At 48.0% G+C, this 22,185-nt stretch overlaps 1 protein-coding gene across 5 annotated transcripts in view; it reads right to left on the bottom strand.

Annotated features, from left to right (window-relative positions):
- The window catches only part of TOX2 (TOX high mobility group box family member 2), a 139,253-nt gene that overhangs the window by 108,332 nt on the left and 8,736 nt on the right, over positions 1–22,185 (bottom strand). The window contains exon 1 of one of the 5 annotated variants that reach the window (XM_025470133.3): positions 2,373–2,513. The exons of 3 other annotated variants lie outside the window; for them this stretch is intronic. In XM_025470133.3, the coding sequence (XP_025325918.3) occupies positions 2,373–2,498 (126 nt within the window). In that variant the 5' untranslated portion in view covers positions 2,499–2,513. Of the gene's footprint in view, positions 1–2,372; positions 2,514–22,185 lie in introns of those variants that run through there. One more of the 5 variants, XM_049100675.1, reaches the window with a different exon arrangement.

Here is a 22,185-nt window from a genome sequence, read left to right as displayed (position 1 = left end):
AGAACAGTAGGAGTTGGTAGGACCAGCCTGAACTATTTTTCTAAGGGAATCAGAGACCAAAAGAAGGCAAAGAACTTATCAATGATCGCAAAGTGATTACACAGGAGGATATAAACATATAACTCTGACTTCCCACTCCCTGGGCACCTTCATCCTCTCCATAAATATTCATCAGGCATCTGCTGTGTTTCAAACTCTATGTGCCAGCAGATACACTGGGCTCCAGTCAAAGGCTTCCACGGTCCTTCCCCAAGAGGGGTATTTTTATTTACTGAGCACCAACACAGTGCTTTATAGATCTAGTCCCATTTAATTCCAATAATCTGCCATTTTATAGATAAGGAAACTGGCTCAGAGAGGTAAAGCGACCTGCCAGAGACCACACAGCAAACACAAAGCAGAGCCAGGGCTCAAAGCCAAGTCTTAAATCTGGGCTCAGCTCCTGTTCCCCAGGTCCAGAGAGTGTTCAGAGGTAGTGATATTTCAGCCACACTCTCCCTTCTAAAACCATTCCCACCTCCCTTCCAAAGCCTTTCTTTCACCCTGGGCTCTCAGCTGGCACTGGTTTACTGGGCGGCTATTATCCCAAGACCCCACCAATACAATGCTAGTATTTAGAAAGCTGTTCAGGAAGCATAAAAAATAAGAGTCGGTTCTGTTTCAAGACAGCCAGTAAGTCCCTGTAATTAATTCCTCTCCCAGTCAAGAGACCATGGACATAACCAGAGACATAGAGAAATTGGTACTAGACAGGGCTATGAAGTAGAATGTGGCTCTGAATCCAAGCTCCCTAAGAAGAGAACCAGAATATAAGAGTCTCTGGTCATAAGCACAAGGGGGAGAGGTCCCCAGGTCACATGCACGGGCATATCCGTGCACACACACACACAGTGTGTGTGTTAGCCATGAAGTTCTCTAAAGCAGAACCAAGGGTTTGGGTCATTTGTTCATTCACTTGCTCAACATTTGTGGAGGTCCTACCACATATAAGGCAAAGTGCTGGACAGTATGTGTATGCACGCACACACACAATCATCACAATACAGGGGAGGTATCAGTGTTCCCATTTTATGGATAAGGACACTGAGACTTGCAAGGCTCAAGAAGCTTGCCCTATGTCACAGATTGTATTTGTGGCAGAGTGAGATCTGAAACCAGAATCTAACCCAGACCCTGGCACACAGGAGCCAGTCCCTGGCTACCTTCTCAGTGCCTGGCTGGCTCCAAAGCATTCCCCAGCAGACCGAAGGCCTGTGGCCTCTTGCCTTTGACCCAGCATGCAGAAAGTGGTGATCATGTAGGGGGCACAGAAGCTCCTGTTTCTTGGTCTCTCTCAGTTTGCCTGGGACATTCCAAGCAAGGGAAAGCAGGCATGAGAGGGTGGTTTCTGTTTCTGGGACACATGTGCACAAAGCTAATTTTTCAACAAGCACTGTGATAAATCAGAGCACTAGAAGAGGTCAGGCCTCCTGCTCAGCTGGGTGCAGCCCTGTCACCTGCAACAAGCCCCACCCCCAAATCAGCCAACACCCTCCACAAAGACCATCTCCCCAGCAACAGCTGGAAAATGCCATCAATGTTAGGTTTCTGCATTCAAAATCTCTGTCACCTAGTACATGGGTATGTATTTGCCCTTAAATCTGTGACAATGTCCTTCCTCATCTTTTGCTGTCCTTGCTTTTACAATGGAATGGCAATTGGAGAGCCCAACTGGTTATTTTTCAATATCCTTAATGGACAAAAGGAAAAGGTGGTACTTGAAAATTTGGGGTAAAGTTTTATTGATTCCACAAACTCCAAAATTCAATGAAAGAAGGCAGCTCAAACTTTATTCATAGTGACAGCCCCAGCTACTCCTTATCCCTCCTGCCTTGAAAAGCCCTTCTCACTCCTCACTCTAGATATCTTCTGGGCTCCTACCATACCATGTGCTATCCTCATCCTTTGTTTCTGGTCTGAGTTGGCCAACCCCCCCACTCACACCTGGCCAGGCCCACTGCAAGGTGTGCTGGATGGATGGATGGATGGATGGATGGATGGATATAGATGGATGGATGGATGGATGGATGGATGGATGGATGGATGGATGGATGAACAGATGCTTCCTGAGCATGCTGGGCACCTCACCTCTGATGCTCAGGGTGCCAAGACCTGCCCCTCCAGGGGCCAATCCCAGCCACTTTCAAAATTCCTTTTCAAGAAGGAGCTGCCAACTGCAGGCCTCCTGGACCCTCCAAAGCATTGTCACTCCATAAGGTGACGAGCACCAGTCCAAGCCCCTGCCTGCCCCCACCCAGGCACCGTCTCTCTTCACCCTACAGCAACGGCCTGACCACCTCCACCGCAGGAGGCAGCGGGCACCCGCTGCTTACCTTCTGCTGAAACACACCTGCAATGCACCAGCGTCTTGCAAGTAGAAGGAGCCCGAGTCTCATTCCACAGAAGCCCTGGCAGCGAGAGAACGCGCCCGCGACAGCCTCTGTGCGATTCTGCTGCATAATCAGCAGAGAAAGAGAAAAAATGCCAGAAATAGCAAGCTTTATAAGCCCTCCTGACAAGTCTTGGTCCTCTATTGGCTGGAGGCCCGGCACCCCCGCCCCCCATCCCATTCCTATAAGGTGAAATGGAAAAACCTGTTATTTAACCTCTTTTATCAAAATCCATCTCCTATCCCAATCTGGGCCTGAGTGTTCCGAGCTCCTGGCAGCGGTCTCCACACCAGGTCTCAGGGAGCGGAAGGGGAGGCAGCCTTCCCCACTCACGCACACTGCCTCGGGAGCAGGTATTGAGCTGGAAAGGCTTCTGGAAGGCAGCCTAGCAGCACCTGTCAACATGTGAAAGTTGCATGCCATCTCATTTGGCAATCAGACTCCTGAGCGTCCGTCCTGCAGACATACTTGCGCTGGTGTGCACAATGCATGCCCACAGATGTTGCTTGTTACAGACAAGAATGAGGGGCATGCAAAACGTCTAAAACCAGGCTCAGGTTGAACAGAGTAAAATATATCCATTCTATGGAATGTGAGGGAATGAGGAAGGTCTGCAGGTGCTGACTTGGGACCCTTTGGAAGAAAAAGTCAAAGACATGATCCCATCTTTACAAAAACAGTAACTGTGTGTGTGTGATATGCCCTGTCAGAGATGCCAAACAGAACAGCGGTCATCTGCAGAGTAGGAGAAGGAGGTATTTTTCATCTGCTACTTTTCTCTTTTTTGTCTAATTTTTTTTCTTTTTTTCTTTTCCACAAGCATGCACGGCATTTGTGTGTTTTGTTTTGTTTTGTTTGTTTTGTTTTGTTTGACATTTGTAATTTAAAACAAAAAAAATGGGGCAGCCCGGGTGGCTCAGCGGTTTAGCGCTGCCTTCGGCTCAGAGCCTGCTCCTGGAGACCCGGGATCGAGTCCTGCATGGAGCTTTTCCCTCTGCCTGTGTCTCTGCCTCCCTCTCTCTCTCTCTCTCTCTCTCTCTGTGTGTGTCTCTCATGAATGGATAAATAAATTCTTAAAAAAATAAAATAAAAAATTAACCAAAAATATAAGAGCCGCCCTAGTTCCTTCCCACTCCTCTGATGCCAGCAGGCCGAGGGCCGAGGCTGGATCAGGCCTGGGACAGCGCTGGCCTGAGGAACTATGGATTCCCCTGTAACGGCCTTAGTTTTCACACAGGTGCAGTTAATTCAGGGCTCCATGAGGTATGTGGACTCGAGTAAGACAGAACTGGGTTTAAATCCTAGCTGTGCTAGCTTCCCTGAGCCTCAGTTTCTTCATTTGTAAAATGGGGATGACAGTACCTATTAAGTGCCATGTACTGTGCCAGGTGCTGTTAAACCAGTTTTAATTTTTGGACATTTCAGAAACACCAAAGGCTGCGGAGGAAGCCTCACATAGCTGAGGGCATCCAGGACTCAGTGAGAGGAGTTCTAGAAGTATCCCACTACCGAACACTTATACCAATAATAAACTAAGTGATAAGGAGAAGGACCCAGGTAACAAATGGTGACAAAGAGGACCAGTGCTCAGGCCTCTGCATGAGGAGGGGGTGGAGGGATCAGAAAGGGCTCCAGAGAGGAAGAGTCCTGTGTTCATGCCTCTGCACCTTTCTCATGCTGTTCTCTCTGCCTGGATCGTGCTCGCCCAGATGCTCCCTCACACGATCGACTTCTCATCCTTCATTCACATTCTGCTTGGAGATCTCCTTCCTCCCCAGAGAGGGCTCCTCTGACCCACCCACACTGAGTTCCTTTCTTCCTAGCACATCACTCCAATGGCTTCTGCTTATTTGTTTTGATGGCTTTCACTTCTGTTTATTGCTCACCTTTCCTCACTAGGCTGTGAGCTCCATGATGACCAGGACTCTGTAGAGCCTTGCTCATCTCTGGGTCTCGGCTCCTAGCAGAGGCCCTGACACACAGCAGATGCTCAACAAACAGAAAGTACACACAATCTGTAGATCCAAGGCCCAGATCCCAGTGCATGGATCCTTGTGTGAAGGAAAGGGAAAGAGAGATTTTGTACTATGACATAAAGATGGAAATTTCAGATATATCAAAGAGCTGGAAACACACACACAAAGCTGGGAGGGTACTATAAAAGCTCATCCATGAATGCTTCTATAGGCTTAAGATGGGAAAGGACTTCCTAGGCCCCATGCATTTGCACACAGATATTTATTCTTTGTTGTAACATTATTTATAAGAAAATGGAAATAAGAATAATACAACTGAGGGCCACCTGGGTGGCTGTTACTTGAGCATCTGACTCTTGATTTTGGCTCAAGTCCTGATCTCAAGCTCCATGTCAGGCTCCATGCTCAGTGTGGAGTCAGCTTGTCCCTCTCTCTCCCCTCTGCCCCTCTTGTCACTTTCTCTCTATCTCTCAAATATATAAATAAAAGATCTTTAAATATCACACTGTTGCTGTTTTAAAAAAAGAATAAAATCCATTGATAGGGTATTGGTTAAATAAATCACAACTCTGTACAATGGAATACTATGCAGCCATGAAAAATGATCTGCATTCACTGATAATGAAAAAAGCCCATATTAGTGTTGGATATTGAACTTTCTAACTGGAGACCAGAGACTCCAACAAGCAAAAGGTATAACTGATGGTTACAGAGAAAGTGTGAAGGTAAAAAGCCTTCAATTATCATTTACTAACTCATTCACTCAACAGCAGTTACTGTTCCCTTTGGCTAGTCCCCACTCCATGCAGGGCATGTTCCAGACACAAGGGCAGTGTGTGATCAGGACACTGTCCTTGCCCCCAAAGACATCTGAGCTCAGGCACGAAGGGGAGAAATTAGTACATAAGGGAGACAGTGCTCATGGCTAAGAGCCTCAGGGTTATCGGCTAAGGGAGGGCTTCACAGAAAAGGTGTCATCTGAGCTGGGGATTGCAGGAGGGGCAGTGTTGGGTATACTGAAGGGAGGAAGCATGTTAAGAGGCAGAGGTGGGGTGACACAGGACAGATGCAGAAAGTCCCTGCATTCTCCATCAAATGCTGGCCTCCACCACATGCAGGAAAGGGAATCTGAGAGCTGAGCCTGGGAATAGAAGATTCTGGACTTGACTCTGCCACTCATGACCTAGAAAGAGGAATTCTGGGGTTGTGACCATGCTGTCCCCCAGGTATGTGGTTACAGAATGGCTTCCCAACCTGGACTCACCCTGAGAGTGAGTCCCCATTAAACATCTGGGCCACGGTACCCAGTTGAGGGGGTCTGAGCTCTACAGACCCTCTGCTTAGCTCCTTCTGGGGTGGAGCCAGGGAGGCTCTGTACCTTAACAGAGCTCAGCATTTTTTATTTTATTTATTTTTTTTATTTGGGGGCATTTGGGGGCAGCTCGATGGTTATGGTTCAAAACAAGGAGAGATGACTCAGCTTCATGTGAAGGAGCAGAAGCCTTTTGGAAAAGATATTTCTGTTTTAATGCTTCTCTCTTCTCAGCCACAGAGGCCGCTAATCCAGGCTGCCTTGTTCTTGACATTCAACCGTTCCCAGAGTAGGGGCAGGACAAGGGCCAGGCTCCAGGAACCAGACTGCCCAAATCTGAATCCTGGCACTACCCCCTTACGAACTAAGAAGATCTGGACAAAGTTATCCCCTCTGAGCCTGTGTTTACTTAAGACTGCTTTGAGGGGTCTTTGTGCAAAGCCACTATCACTCATAGAAAGGGCCTGGTCCCATGCCTGGCACAAAGTGAGTGGGTGATAAATATCACTATTAGTAGCAACAGGGACCTGTGCTGAGCTCCTACTGTGCCTGGATTATCTCAATCCTTACACATCGCCAAGCACAAGTTCCCGTATTACTGATGAATCGGCCTGGGTTCAAAGCAAGTTGCTGACTTGAGTTTCCATCTTCCCATTCAAGACGGTCAGTGCACACACCCTGGGACAACTTAGAAGTGAATCGGTACAAGCCCTTTCTTTCTGTCTGACTCTGCACAGCAGCGAAACGCACATCAGCTCCTCACTGCCTTTATCTGCAAAATGGGCACAATATTCTGAAGTTGTTGTAATATCCTAGTCACAGCTTAATAAAAATAATTCCATGAAGGTGCTTCGAAATCTTCTATGTTGGAATGCCTGGCTGGCTCTGTTGGTTGGGCTTCTGCCTTTGGCTTGTCATGATCCTGGGGTCCTAGGATCGAGCCCTGCATGGAGCCTGCTTCTCCCTCTGCCTGCTGCTCCCCCTGCTTGTGCTCTCTCTCTGTCAAATAAACAAAATCTTAAAAAACAAAAATAAATACAACTTCCATGTTATGACATCATTCCTCTGGAACAAGGAGTCAACAAAAAGCTGAGCTCTTCATGTACAATATCCCAAGGGGAGTCATGAAGCTGTTTGGAAAAGCACCTTCATGAGTCTGGAGAAAATGAGAAAGATGTATGAGGGCATGCAAATAAAATAAAAGGACTTTAAAATGACCCACCATTCAAATGGCCACCCTGCACCGTGATATTAACACAGGGTCTCTCAAACTTTTGTCCTGGAACCAATTTCAAAAAAAGAAAAAAAAATACCCCAATGCAGGTGAACACATGGAAACCAAGACAGTCAAAACCTTTTCCGTCCTCTTCCCCTGCATTGCCCTGAAGTACATGCTGACAGGGCAACCTTAATAGTAACTGACTAATTGTAAACCCTATGATTACCAGGGTTGATTTCCATGGAACTTCCTTTTACAGCACGGAGAACCTCTCTGGAGCGTAATTGCCAAGTTCAATTTTAGCTCCGTCACATCCAACCATCGCTGCTAACTAAAGCGGCTGCTTCCTTGCCAGGTAAGCCGTAATGAAGTCGGCTCCCTGCTTAATTTCACAATATTGTGATGCCCCCGTCAGCACCTGTAAGTGCTGAGAAGCTCTGAGCTGCTGTTAAATAAATCTCGCCCAAGGGAAGTGATTAAAGCCACTTTGTGCCTCTGATGCCTTCTGGATCCTGCCCCCCTTCCCCCGGGGCATTGTGGTTGCTCCAGTCCTGCATGCCTCCTGCCCCAAAACACGTGCCACCCTGGGGCCACACTGCATACCTGAGGCTGCACTGGGCCCTGCCTCCCTTCATCCTCTGTAGATGCCCCCCACTCCCCTGCCACAGCCCTGTCAGCATTCGAACTCATGTCGGACTGCACAGAGGGAGTCTCACTTGAATGGCCCTCACACAACCTCCCACTGCACCACCTGTACTCGTTTGTGGGGCTTATGCACAACACCACATTCCAACCTCATTTCATCACAGTGCCCCAATGGCCTTGGCGTCTGTCCTGTTAGGAAGCAGCTTCCACCCCTTGCACACAGAACTCCCCTCAACTGAGTTCCAACAGTACAACTGTACCCCGGGCACTGGCAGGTATATTTGGCCTGACTTTGTGCAGACTTCAGCTTTTGTCCAGAAACTGATAGGAGCAAGCTATGACCGGGCAGAGGGGTGAGAGCTGTGCCCTCTGAGCACCCACTACTCACTGGGAATGTACCAGGTACTTTCTACCCATGTAATAATCCCCACAATCAGCCAGAGCAGCAAGGGAGCAAGGTCTCAACCCCTCGCTTTATATTTGGGGAAACTGAGGTCTGAGAACTTCCATGGGGCTGGTGAGAGGAATTTCTTTCAGCTCCAAACGCCAGTTAAGGCTCTGTTTCTCGTGAGGACCTGCTAAGCCTCTTCCTCTTGGTCAAAAAAATCATGGAGTAAATCTATTTCCCTTTTCACTCATCTGCCAGGAAGCCCAGAGCCAGATTTACAGGCCAATTTCCATAAGACCCCAGGGCCAACAAATCTGCTTTCATTTTCCAAATTCAATAGAATTTGTTCTATTTTATATTTTCCTTGGCTCTAGTTTTGTAATGTATCATATATGCCTCTATATCTTCCTATGTGTTCTTGTTACTGAAAAACCAAAAATAAACAAGCAACCACCAAAAATGAGACTCTGAGAGGTTAGGTAGTGTCCCAAGGTCCCACAGTGGGCCCAGCAGAGGTCTTCCTACTACTATCTGACCCCATCTTCTTCCCCTACCCAACCAAAAGCAGTTTCTGCACATCTGCTTCCTGCCAAGCACAACAGGTCCTGCTACATCAATACTAATTTCCCAACATGAAGTAACAGTAATAATAGCACATACTCTGTCCTGGGTACTGTTCCTGCATTTACATATGTTGGTTCTCAAGACAACCTTGTTAGGTAGATGCGATTATTATCCCCATTTTACAGAGAAGGAAACTAAGGCATGGAGAAGGTAAGTAACTTGCTGGAAATACACAGCTAATAAGTGTCATAAGCAGGATTGGAAGTAAACTTCTGCTCACTATGGTGCTGTCAACGGAGTCACCAAATCCGTCATTTTACAGGTAAGGAGACAAGGTTACAATAGACAACAGGTTCACCCAAGCCTGGGCTTTGACTATCAGGTATGGATGGCTGCAGATGTAGAGGGAGAAGCCAGGGTCTCCAGGAAGTTCCCCTCTCAATATCCAGCCAAGGCAAAGCCATGCTTCTAGAAGGGAGGGTATAAGCCTGCTCCTGCCAGATGTGCACAAGGAGGCTTCCAGACAGAAACACAGGGACTAGAAACCTTTGGGGTTTCCGAGGCCACCTCGGTCCCCTCCACTATGAACACCCTGGACCTCTGCGGGGTGGGATGGGCATTGCAAGCCAGCTGCCTCCACGTGGCAAGCTGACAAACACACTCCTCCCGGCCACACCAGTGTCTGGGCCCCAGTTCAGCCAAAGGCAATATGGAAATGAGTTCTGAAACAAGAAGACACCAGGTTCAAATCCCAGCTCTGCCCCTTACTAGCTGTGAACCCTGGGTAAGGGTAAGCCTCTCTGCATTAATGTCACCACCTTGCTAGATGTCACCACCTTGCTGGCCCACTGGCCCTTGCCCTCCCTCCTAGGGTAGACGCCTTGCTGTTTCAGCTCTCTGCCTCCAGAAGGGTCATGGCAACTTCTTCTAGGGCATCAGTCAGGAGATGCCAGAGGGAAGGAGACAGCAGGGGGGTTTGCTCCAAATTATCCCACTCAGGACATGCTTTCTGGGACAAGACTGAAAAAATAAAATTAAATAATGAAATGTGAGATTGAACAGAAACCCAAAGTGAGGACTGATTTTGCTAGAACCACTCAGTCCTACCTCAGGCAGGCAGGGAAGGAGGGCTAATAGAGTCCCCATGGCTTGCGCCATCACTAGAGGCCATCTACAGCAGGACAGGGCTGCCCGCCCATGTGATGCCTCCTGGTTACCATGGTTTCTGTTTATTCTGGGGCCTGGTAAAGAGGAGTGTTTGCTATACTCTGACTTGCAGTCACCGAGCTCCCGGCACTGTCCTCGGCTGCACACAGGCAAGAGCCTGCATGCACAGAGGAGAAGCACTATGATTAACCTGGCCCCACAGGCCCCTCCCCACCCAACCTGAGGTGGATGGAACCAGGCCCCATTTTCAGATGAGAAAACCAAGGCCTGAGGCTAGTGGCACTTGCCCAGAATTTCAGGGCAATACCACAAGGAGCAAGGATTCAAACTCGAATTTGTCTGACTTATCCCATTTCTCCATTTCTGTGCTGCTCACTTATGATCATTATTCTGGCTCCCAGCAACCTCAGACTTTTTCTGAAACTGCACCCCCTGATATGCCTTGAGAGAACCTGCTGAAGGCTCAAGGACAGTAAAGGCAGTAAGCAGGTGGTTCCCCAGGGGGCTGGATACTCAGGTCCCCACACCAGATCTGACATTCTCCATTCAGGGTCCAAAGATCACTGGCTAACAGAACTAAATCCAAACCCTGTACTTCACCCAGCATCCCAGACCCACCCCTCGATCCTACACATCTGACCTCTCCCTCACTGCCCCCTCGCCCTTTCCAATGCTCAAATCTCTCCTCTTGTATAAGGATTTGCTGGGTGACAGTGTGAGCATCAATCTCTCCCTTGTCCCAAAGCCCACCAAGCCCAGCCACCCTGTGTATAAGCTGCTGATGGAAAGGTCTCTCCCTACCTCCCTCCTAAGGCTGTGTCATGTGGGGGCTGGTCAGAGGACATCTATGAACCAGAAGTTCCTTTCTCAGACCAAGCATGCTGACACTTATAGGGAACTGGCACTTCAAGGAGTGCTCAAATGTGCCAAGTCTCTCCTTCCACAGGGCCTTCGCACATGCTGCCCTCTCTATCTAGAATGCTGCTCTTGCCCCATGTGGCAACCTGTCTACCTACAATTCCTGAAGTTCCCTCTGACTCCCCCCCCCCATTACCCGGCCTCGTAGCACACGTGTAGCTCTCCTAATTGACCCTGCCATGCTCACATTTTGTGTTTCATTGTGTCATTATACATCTTTAGTTCACCCTGGAGTTCCCACCCCAGTGCCTAGTACACAGCAGAGGCTTCATAAAAATGTTTGTTGTCAGCCACAGTAGATTACAAAGATGACCACAGGTCCTCCCATTTCTACATGCCTGCCCTCTGCACAGTGATGTCACTGCTCTTCTTACCAAAAGATGGGAGTCTTTTTCTTCCCATCTTGAAGCCAGGCTTAGCCATGTGACTTTATTTGGCCACTGAGACAGCAACAAATGTGCCACAAGGAAAAGCCTGAAAAGCATGTGTACACTGGAACGTCTCACTCTTGCAGCCTCAGGAGCCCCGGAGCACCTAGTGAGTGAAGGAGCCTGAGCTAGCCTGCTGGAAGAAGAGGTCTGGAGGAAAGCCGAGCCAACCATCAGCCAGCTCCCAGCCAGCAGTCTGCCAACTGCCAAACAGGTGAGTGAGGCCATCCTAGATCACCCAGCTGCCAGGTAACCAGCCAAGTGATCACAGATGCAGGAGGGAGCCCTGCAGAGACCAGCCAGCCAGACAGTCCTCCAGCCAACCCACAGATTGTGAGCTAAATAAAACAGCGGTTGCTTTAAACAACTAATTTTGGGTGGCTTGTTAGGCAGCAACTAATAGGAGCTAACAGTAGAGCACTGGCCATGATATTCTCACAGCCAAAGAACAAGTGTCTGGTCTATAGAGTATCAAGTTGAGAACAATACAAGCCTCTTGGGAGGTGGAAAGCAGCTAGGGGGGATGAGGCTCAGGCTTCTGGGTTTGAGTCTGGACAAGGTGAGCATTCACCTCTGTCTGCAATGAGAATAATATACTCTATGCCAAGTCTAGGTTGGGATGGTTTGACTCTAAGCAGGGAATCCCTTTCCCCCAGGGAAGCTAAAGATCTGCATATGTTACAGAATAAAGATCATGACTTTGGGGCTGGACAGGTTCTGGTTCATGATCCACTCTCCTACCTGCAGGCTGTGTGACCTTAGACAATTTTCTCGACCCCTCTAAGCCTGTGGTGTCACCTATCCGCTGTTTGTGACATGGTAATAACAACATGTAACTTGCAGGACTATTGTGAGGGTTAAAGAACACAGTATACATAAGACACCTGGCACACAGTAGGTATTCAATAAACAGTAGCTCCTCCTCTGTCACCACCCCAGCCTAGTGGGCACCTCTCCCACTACCATCTTAGCCCTGCCACCCCACTTGGCAGTAACAGTTTCTATGGTTGTTATCAGCATCTTATGCCAGGTGCCAAGTTGTGACTGTAGCTTACATAACATCCTGAAAAAAGAGAAAGAGATAGAGAGAGAGAGAGGTTTATGTGAAGAATGAGAAAGAGCTGGATGTTGCCAGCTTTGACTGGGGGAGAAAACTTAGGCCACGGATAAGAGAGTAAGGAAGGCTGAAGATGATTCAGACCCGAATCCTCAACCTCAAAGTCTTGACACACCCAAGTCCACGTCTATGTCCATCTAGGATGACGGTCTGTGGTCTTTCCTCCCTTCACCTCCCAGGTGCCAGCATGCGCTTGGGGCTGGCTGCACAGGAGGAGAGAGGCAGGAAGGTGGGCTTATCCAAGCAGCAAGGCAACCAGCTCTTACCTACCCTGAGATCACTGGATAGCACTGGGATTCCAGGGCCCCTGTACCACAAAGCACCTACAGCAAATGTGGAAGTCCCTCTGCCCCAAGGACCCCAAGCACTAAGAAAGTGGTCTACAGAAAGGGTCCAGGAAGGACTCCAGGCCCCGACCCCAGCATGTACATGTACACACACACACACACACGCACACACATACTGATGAATCAGGGAAGACAGATATGTGGGGAAGGTGGCCCAGTGGGGGTTGGGAAGGGCCCCCAAGCAAAGGGTGCAACACTGGCTTACTTCCTTTGCACACATCACACCTGCCCCAAAGCCCTCCGTGGCTCCCCACTGTAGGACCCAAACTCCAAGGCCTGGCATTGAGTGCCCTTCCCAAGCTGCAGGTTTTGTCTCCTCTTCCACACTAGCCTGTACCCATCCAGACAGCTGTGCCACAGTTCCCCAAGCCACCCGTCCCCTTGGCCTTGGCCACACCCTCTCCCTGCTTGTTGATGTCATGGAGGTCAAGAATGGGGGTCTTAGCAAATAGGTTCAGGTTCCAGTCCCAGTGTGACAATGGCCCAGTCACCTGACTTCCAGTGCCTTCGTTTATCTGCACAGTAGGATCAGCTTCTACTCCCAAATGTGGTTATGAAGAATAAATAAATAAGTAAAACACCTATCCCATGGTACACATGAAATTAGTGGCTCTTCTGTTCTCCCTTCCTCTATATGTCCCCATCTTACCGTTCTTGGAGGTCCTGCCTAAATACCTCTGCCAGGAAGCACTCCCTGAGCACTGCAGGTCTCAGGGATTCTCTCCTCGACCCTGTTGTCTCTCCCTCCCCCTCCCTCCCCATCTCTTTCAATCTCCCTCTCCCCGTGCGGGGGGGGGGGGGGGGGGGGGGGGGGGGGCGTGCCCTTCCCCTCCCCCCCCATCCTTCTCTCTCTGCTCCCTTTCTCTTCCCCCTCCTTGGGCTCTGAAGCAAGAGTTGTCTACCCTGTGCAGACCCTCACCTATCCACCCATCCCTACCTGCAGGCTCTATCACAACCTAAGGACAAGGACCAAGGACCAATCACAACCAAACCATGTGAGGCTGTAGCACAAACAGTGCCCAGAGAGCAGAGGTGGCTTACCCAAGGTCACACAGCAGAGTTCAAACAAAAGCCAACAGTCCTGGCTCCCCTTCCACACTCCCAAAGCTATTCTCAGATGATGATACAGTGTGTGGATGCTGATGGATCCCACCAAGATCCCTCTTTTCAGGCTGTGCATCTATCCTCCAGTGGCTGTGAATGCTAATGCCCCCTCCTTTGCAGAAGTACCCTTGGCTGACAGGAGAAAAGCATAGGAAGTATGACACCTCTCCCCCAGCCCTCCCTGAGGAAGCCCATGGCCAGGAACCCATTGACAAGGGTGTGCAAAAGACCACCACCAGGATTCCCCATGGAATCGGGCTGAAGCAGATCTCCAGCTGAGACCACCTCCTTGCTCACCTCCTCCCCCAGGGCTTCCTGGGTCCCTCAAGCCCTTTCTAGGGAGAGTACTCTTTCACCAACATCCTTGTCTCGGGCTCTGCTTCTAGAGAGCTCAGTCTGACACAGAGGCCTTGGTTCTCAAATTGTGGTCCACTGACCAGCAACTCAGCATCTCCTGGACCTTGTTAGGCCCTCAAAATCTCTGGCCCCACTCCAGGTCTACTGAATCAGAATCTGCATTTTAATAAGACCCTGTGTGATTTCCATGCCTGTTAAAGGTTGGGAAGCTCTGGCCTAAGGTAGGTAGTTACCAACCAACTGTGGGGGCCATTCCGCGAACATGGTCTGAACAAAACGTGCCTATCTGTTGCAGCAGTTATACAGCTAAGGTGGTGTTATCCAACCCTGATGACTGACTGTGGAAGTGAGCCAGGTAGTATGGACATAATCACCCCAACCACCAGTGTGTCATCTCCGTGGCCCATGCTCCAGTAAGTGTGAGTTTCAACGGTTCCACAGTGCAAGTTCCATGTCCTTCTGGCTTGAGCTCCAGCCACACATGCCTCACTCTGTCCCCAGAATTCTGTTTCTCTTTGCAACTAGTCCAGTGTCTGCATTAGTCAATTAAAGACTTTGCATCTACCCCTTCTTGGGGAGACCCCCGCCTCCAACACCAGACAACCATGAAAGGCTCCCCAAGGGCATCCCTAGAGAAGATGCTAGAAAGAGGAGTGGTTAAGATTCTCCAGGGTCCTGGGGGATGCAGGGAGGGGGAACGTGGACACAGATGTCTCTGCCTTGGAAAGAGGAACTGCTGGCCTGCCCGGAGTCAGAAACCCCTCTTCTGAGGCCCCACTCCAGACACCCTAGGGCATGAGCCCCTCATCCCCGTGTGAGCCCCTCAGAGTCCCTCTAAGGGGATGTCCGTGACCTTTGCAAAACTGAAGGCAATAACCAAGTCCTATGTGCTGAACAGACCCCAGGGCCGGCCCCGGAGGCTGCGATAATCCACACGCGTGTTTGGACAGGAGCACCCTGCAAAGCTCAGTCAACGCTGCCTGTTGCCTGAGGAGGGAAGCGGTTCACCTTTTGCTAATCGTTCTAATTCATTTTTTATTACTAACTTTCCTATTTTCTGTTTGCCATCTGATTGAAGATATTACCAAAGGCATTTAAACAGCATCAGACTGTACCACAATGGCAAACATAACTCTTTTTATTGAAATCTGCATTAATATACATATAATTCCCTGATCACAAAGACCTCATGGTCCACATGTTAGACCCTCCGTGAAGGCAGATTTGACAAGAGGCACACGCACAACTGAAGGTTCTTCAGAAGACAACAGGACACGCCAGGAGGGTGCGACAAAATGGGTGCTTCCTTGTGCGGCTAGGGAACGTAGATGACTGTTCTGGAAAATGGCATGACAGCTGAATCAAGAGCCCTAAAAGTGCTCACTCCTTCTGACCCAGGGGTTCTACTCTGGCCCAGAACCAACAGCCTGGGTCTTTCTGCAATGATGGGAATGTTCTGCACAGGCCGGTGGTTACAGAGCACTTAAAATATGGGTAGCGTGACTGAGGAATTAGGTTGGATTTGATCTGGTTTGATGTTAAACCAAAACAGCCTCATGTGGCTAGTGGCTCTCCTGTTAGTGCGGCGAGCCAGCATCAATTCTCTCCTAAACCACAGCAATCACCTCCCTCCATCCTCCTGCATCCACTCTTGCCCTCCCCCATCCAATGTGTTGACAGTCACCAAGGTCCTTCTAACTGCTCCCACTGCTCTTGAGACACAGTCCAAGCTCCCAGACATGGCCTCCAAGGGGACAGAGAGCACCCCAGCTCTCAGGGAACCCAAAGTGTTCCATGTGCTGCAAGGGCAATGACAGCAGCAGAAGGGAAGGCAGGGAAGGCCTCCTTCCTGTGGGAAGGCACTTGAGAAGAAACTTAAAAGATATGGGTGCAGAAGTCAGCCAGGTAGGTGGGCAATGCCCCACACGGAGGCAGAGCAGTTAGAGTTGCTCTGATGGATCCCCACCATCACGAAGCTGAAGTTCTAGGGGCAGATGCGGGACATAAACAATAAACATAACGAACAGGCAAATTATACACCATGAAAAGAGAAAAGACAAAACAGGTAAGGGCAGGTCAGGGGCTTCTGGGAGGAGCCAGCTGGGGCAGAACAGTTTGTGGCTCTGAATCTTCAGGACGAGACACACCCAAATCAACACTGCTCTTGAGTCTGCATGGTGCGACAGTGGCAGGGGACCTTCTCGCATTCCCTAAACTTTCTGGCAGGTAACATAATCTTCATGATTTACAGTTTAATAAAAAGAGAAGGGGCAATAACTTCAGGAGAGAAGGCACCAAAAAATTCCTGCTTGCTCAACAGAAATGTTCCCACGAGCTGGGGATCTTGTTATCTCTGAAGGCCAGACTGACTGTGCCCCAGATACCCAACACAGGCGAGTGGGAGCTACATCTCCCTCCCGAATGCACCAAGGTCACCACCAGCAGGGACACGGGAAGGGGACAAAACAAGGGCCTGAGGTCGGCCAGTCCTTGCCCCAGAAGACAAGCATTGATTAAAATATGTGAGGATTTTCAATATCAGCCCTCTTGACTCTACTTCAACTCTCGTCCTTGGGCTCAGCAGCAGGTGAGGGTGGCATGTCATTACAATGGGAATTCATATTTATTAACAGTTGCAGGCCCCAGGGCCCCTGGCTGGCTCAGTCCGCAGAGCATGCAACTCTTGATCTCAGAGTTGTAAGTTCGAGCCCCATGTTTGGAGTAGAGATTACTTACATGAATAAATAAAAACATAAAACCAAAATAAAATACTTGCCGGCACCAGACACTGCCTCTCACATGTATATGTTTAATCGTCCTGACAACAATGCACAAATAAGACAAGTAAGGCCCAGAGACAATGAGTGATTTATTCTTGGAAACACAGCCTAGGATATGTTATAGTGGCCATCTTCTGGAACGTATAGCCTCCACTCTGATTCATTCATTTTTTTCAACAACTTTTTATTGAGCACCTACTACACAGACACCATACTAAGGTACTGGGGACTCATTGGTAAAGAAAACAAACATACCCCCCCCCAGTGGTCTAGAAGATGGAACAGACACTCAAGTAATCTCATAGAAACATCATGCAATGGGGAAAAATACACTAGAAGCTGTGATGGAGAATAATGGGATAAGCAGAGTGATGAGGAGGTCAGAGTCTTTGAGAAGGCAAAGAAAAATGAACAGGAGCCAGCCATGTGAAGAATGAAGGCAAAAAACATTCCAGGCAAAGGGAACAGCATGTGCAAAGCCCCTCAGCCTAAAAAGAGCACCGCGGGGGAGACAGGGAGGGGAGAGGAGTAAGAAGACCAGGGTGGCTAGAATGGAGTCAAGGAGGGGGAGGCTGGCTTTGCTCACTACCATATCCCCAGCACGAAGCCTGGTGCCTCAGACAGAGCAGCTGGTAATAAGGCTGGAAAAGCAGGCAGGGGCTAGATTGCACCAGGATTTATGGACCCAAAAAGGCATTTGATGTTATCTACACACCAGGGAAAGCCATTGGAAGGTCTGAAGCAGAGGCCTGATTTAGGCAAGTAAGACTTCACCAAGGCATAACAGAGAGCCATTGTGTGGTTTTGCCCAGAGAAATGACAGGATTCAATTTACACATCAGAAAGATCTTGATCGTGGCCTGGGTAGCTCCTCAGCTCATCCTGATGTGTGACTTGTGGTCACTGAATAGTAAATGTCTCCCAAAACCAAGTATCCCCAGCTGGCATGTGGGAGGTAGCCGCCTTTCAGAAAAGCAAGACAAAGCAGCAAATGACAGGATGTGTTGATGGAGCATCAGATGGGCACAGGGCTGTCAGCAGATGGAAAATTGTCCCAGAGAACGCCTCAACAGGGTCGTGGCTTATTGTTAATGTCGAGCCATTAGGAAAACACAATTATGTGCTTCACTGATACTGTAAGACATAATCTGAGACAGAGTGCAAACATTTATCGCTTTCCAAAAAAAAAAAGAGGTAAGACAACTAACACAAGAGCCACTGGAGGAAATGCTTGCATCGTACAGGTGGCTGGACAAACCCTCCAGCTTGTTGGTTTTTTTCTCCTTTTCATTTAAAGTCAAATGTTTGGCTCTTGGGCATCCATGGATAGATTTGGAAAGGTAATTAAAATGAACTATCCCAGGTGCTTAAACATACATTATTATCTCATTTAATTTCATAAGCAGGTAGGCACTAATAACCCCATTTTATAGATGAGGAAACTGAGGCCCAGAGGTATTAAGTAACTTTCCAAATGCCCCTGCTTCCCTCACCAGCTTTATCTCTTGGTAGTCTGGTCCTCTCCTATGCCTTTGTACATGCTGTCCCTTCTACTTGGAATGCTTTTCTCTACCTTCTCCACCTGGCCAATTCATCTTCAAGCACCAACTGGGTGTACCCTCCTCTGGGAAGACTTCTCTACTACCCTGGCCTGGCCTGGTAATACCACACCCATTTGGAATTGCTTATTTTTTGCCTATCTCGCTAATAAGACTGTGGCTCCTCAAGGGCAAGGACCAGGTCTTAAACACTTATTCTCACCTGGCATCTACCATAAAGCCCTGCATACAGCAGGTAGTGAATGTTCTTTGCAAGGCTGAATGAAGGAATGCACTCTCAATAAGTTGCAAAGCCTGGATTTGATCCCAAGCCAATATGACTCCACAGTGTATCTCTTGGCCAGAGTTTATGTCTACATCTTATACAGATCAATTAGAAAACATAAACAAGCATGGATTATATTATAGCCATACTGAGAACATCATTCATCCTCCCAAAAGAGATCCCAAAAAGCACCACTTCTCTGGGGGAAACAGGATAGTGTATACCGGGTAAAGGGTTAAACAAATCCTTTTCCCTTTTGCAAGAGAATTTCACCTTTGTTAATTAAGTGGAAACCTGATGAAGGTAAGATGTTAACGATGTCACTAGGCACCCCTGCTTATGGTAAAAATGACCCCTGACTGGTAAACTGCATCTGGACTGGAGATAACTATAAATAAATTCTAAATATCTGATAATGAAACCAAACTTTTCCTGAGTGAAGGGACTCTTACAACTGTAGGTTTCTTGCAAGAAACCCCTGAAGTGAAGACTATGAAATTGTTACAGGAGCTATGGGTCCTTTGGGGAATAAGGCTTCTGAGCCAGGGTGACTTCCAAACCCACCCCTTGTGGGTCTCATTACCTTGCACTTACACTAAAACCTGGGAGAGTGGGGGTGGGGGGGCAGGCCAAGAGAAGAGCTGGAGGCCACCTCCATGGATTAAGGCAAAGGCCATGGCTAGAACTACTCCTGCAGAAGAGGAAGAGATCCTGTGCCCTGCTGGCAGGTGCTGGGTCCTGCCCACCTCTTTCAAGGAGACGGGGACCAAGTGTCACCCATGTGTATCTTGTGAGTCTGAATGTTTAACTGAACCTCATAGAGTCCCTGTGGGAAAAACAACGAGAAATAAGGGAAATGATACAGAGAGAAAGGAAACCATACCAACCAAAACCACCATTATACCTATTCTGAACAGGAAAGTTCCTGAGACTCTACCATTTATACCATTTATAAAAGACAAAAAATATGGGATGGAGACTATGTTTGCTGTCCTACAAAAGGCCCAGGTGACCTGAATGGTAGCTGGCAGCAGGAGTGAGGGAGGGCATGACTTACATGATCTCCCAGAGGCCTCACCACAAACCTGAGAGGCAATTACGGTTATGTGAGAACACTGGAGATCAGAGAAGTTAAGTGATAGGTCCTAAGTCATACAGCTTGTAAGTGACAAGATATGAAACCAGGCACTGCCATTGAACTCAAAATCACATATGAATCCACCACCTGATTTTACAAAACAATTACCTTACAGCTCAGGTGAATGTATAGAATAGAAACAAGCATGGGGGTTGGGGTGAAAGGACCTCTGTAAATAATGTAGGTAGCACCCTCTAGGCATTCAGTAAATATTTGCAAAATAAATGAGCAACAAAAGGCCCAGGGTCCATATTCCACATTATCAAGTTCAGTTCGAGTCAAAACAGCAAAATGGAACAATAAAATTTATGCATGAGATTGACCCTGGGTTATACTACTGAGTTGGATTCATTTCCAACAAGTTTCTAAATCATTCCTGCAAATTAGGCCCAACTTCAAGATAAGCACGTTTTAATTAGCTGTAATGTGAAGGCATTCTATTACCAAGTGATGTTTGAAGTTGAAAACCAAGGCAGAAGGCTCAGCTGGGAATCCTCAGGCCCAGAAGAGCCAATGCATTAACAGTAAAACCAAGGGACAAGCTGATCCACTCCTGCATCCCAGCAGAGAGTACGAACTCCACCTGGCACGGTAGAGGCTGCCCAAGATAGGAACAGAGACAGCACACTCTGAACTCCAGCTCAGCCAACCAGCAACTCTGCTGCCTTTTGTAATGTGACCTACTTAGACCCCAGTTTTCTCACCTGCAAAATGGGGACATATGTGCCTGGCATAGTTCTTATGAAGGCTCAATGAGATGATACAAGAATGAGCCTGAAATGGGTAAATGTTCAGTGAATAAATTTGTGCTTATTTCTGCCCTACTTTTCTCCATAAGGTGGCACAAAATTTAAAAATAAAAATCAGTGAGAGGGGATGTTTTGTTCAAGATGTCAGACAGACACACACTTTTTGCTTCTCCTCTCTTCTAAACAACACTAGAATGGGAAAAAAAGATATATACACACAACAAAACATATACATACATTTATATTCATGATTCATACATACACACATATATTCATAATTCAGATAGATGGGTGGGTTAAAATGAAATAACTCCAAAAAGCCCCCATGAGAACAAAAGAAAGGGCTGGGGATCAAAAACACTAAGAGTGACAGGAAGTAAGAAGTGAGACAAAGAAGCCTATCAGCTCCAAGGGCACCAGCACACCAACATAAGACCTCTGGAAAAGCTATCATCCTAACTGAACCCCAGAAATCCCCGAAGAGAGGCAGCAGGGACTGGAAGCCCTGGGCCAGGGATGTGCCTAGACCTTTGGGTTAGCCTACAGACCTCAAAGAAGCTAACTGTTGGATCTGCCTTCAGGCTAAAGCCCAGGAGAAGGACTCAAATTAAATGAGGGATCTGCCTCAGGGATTCCTCCCTGTGGATAGGCATGAGGCTGGAAAAACAGAGGCACCAGAGCCCTTGAGTAACTGCTGGTCTATATGAGAAACAGATTCCCCCAACCTCAAGGGAGCTTGTCCCATGCACTAAAAGAAGTCCTCAGCTTTGAGTGTCCACCCACAAACCACACCAGGGCACCTAAAATCAACATTCATATTACTTACCCACATAATCATGGTTCTCACAGGCATTGAGGGAAGTCACAACTACAGAATAGATCAGTCTAGATCTCTGTTTACAATTAAATGTCAACCAAGCATTACCAGGCATATGTAGAAAATATCAGCATAAAAAGAGGCCTAATATGGACAGAAGAACTAACCACCAAGAAAACAGAGTTAACACAAAAAACAGAAGATAACTTTTTCACTGTATTATAATCTTCAAAAAGACTCAAAATATTCACATATCCATTAGAAAAAAGGAATGAGATGCTCTGATACAAGATCAATCCAGAAACAATACAAAATTCTGGGAAATGAAAAAAGTGACAATAAACTTATTAGTTTAACTGAAGAAAGGTTATGACTAGAAGTAATCCCACCCAACTTCCCTTGGGGGTTAGCCCTGGGGAATGGGGCTAAGAGGGCAGTGGGGAGAGGAAATGGGAATGGGTGGGCCCCCCCATGTTTTCTTTTACACCCTACTATATTTCTGTGTATCTTACAAAGAATAAAAACAAATTTCCAAAAAAGATGGCAGGACTCAAGATAAAGTAGGAAAATGACAGAAGAGGGAAATGAAATTGGGAAGTTAACAAGCAAAAGATATGTGTGATATCCCACACCTCCAAGCCTCCTGGGAGCTCAGAGAAGGTGGAAACAATAGGGATAGGATAGCCATGGACAATGGCCAACACTGAGGCAGGGACCAGGTGCAGAGCCTCTTGTTGAAGCTGTGATAGGACTCCAGCCCAAGGAGAAAGCCAGGTCCCCTGCCCAGACCTGACTCCCCCAGGCACAGCCCAGAAGCTTCTCTGAAATCAGTGTGGAGTCCTCTCCTCCACACAAGAGAGCGCATGACATCTCAGTAAGAGAAATTCATTCAGCCCCAGAAACTTC

Source organism: Canis lupus, chromosome 24, assembly GCF_003254725.2.
Source record: "Canis lupus dingo isolate Sandy chromosome 24, ASM325472v2, whole genome shotgun sequence".
Taxonomy (NCBI): Eukaryota; Metazoa; Chordata; class Mammalia; order Carnivora; family Canidae; genus Canis; species Canis lupus.
This window is presented reverse-complemented; position numbering and strand designations above follow the sequence as displayed.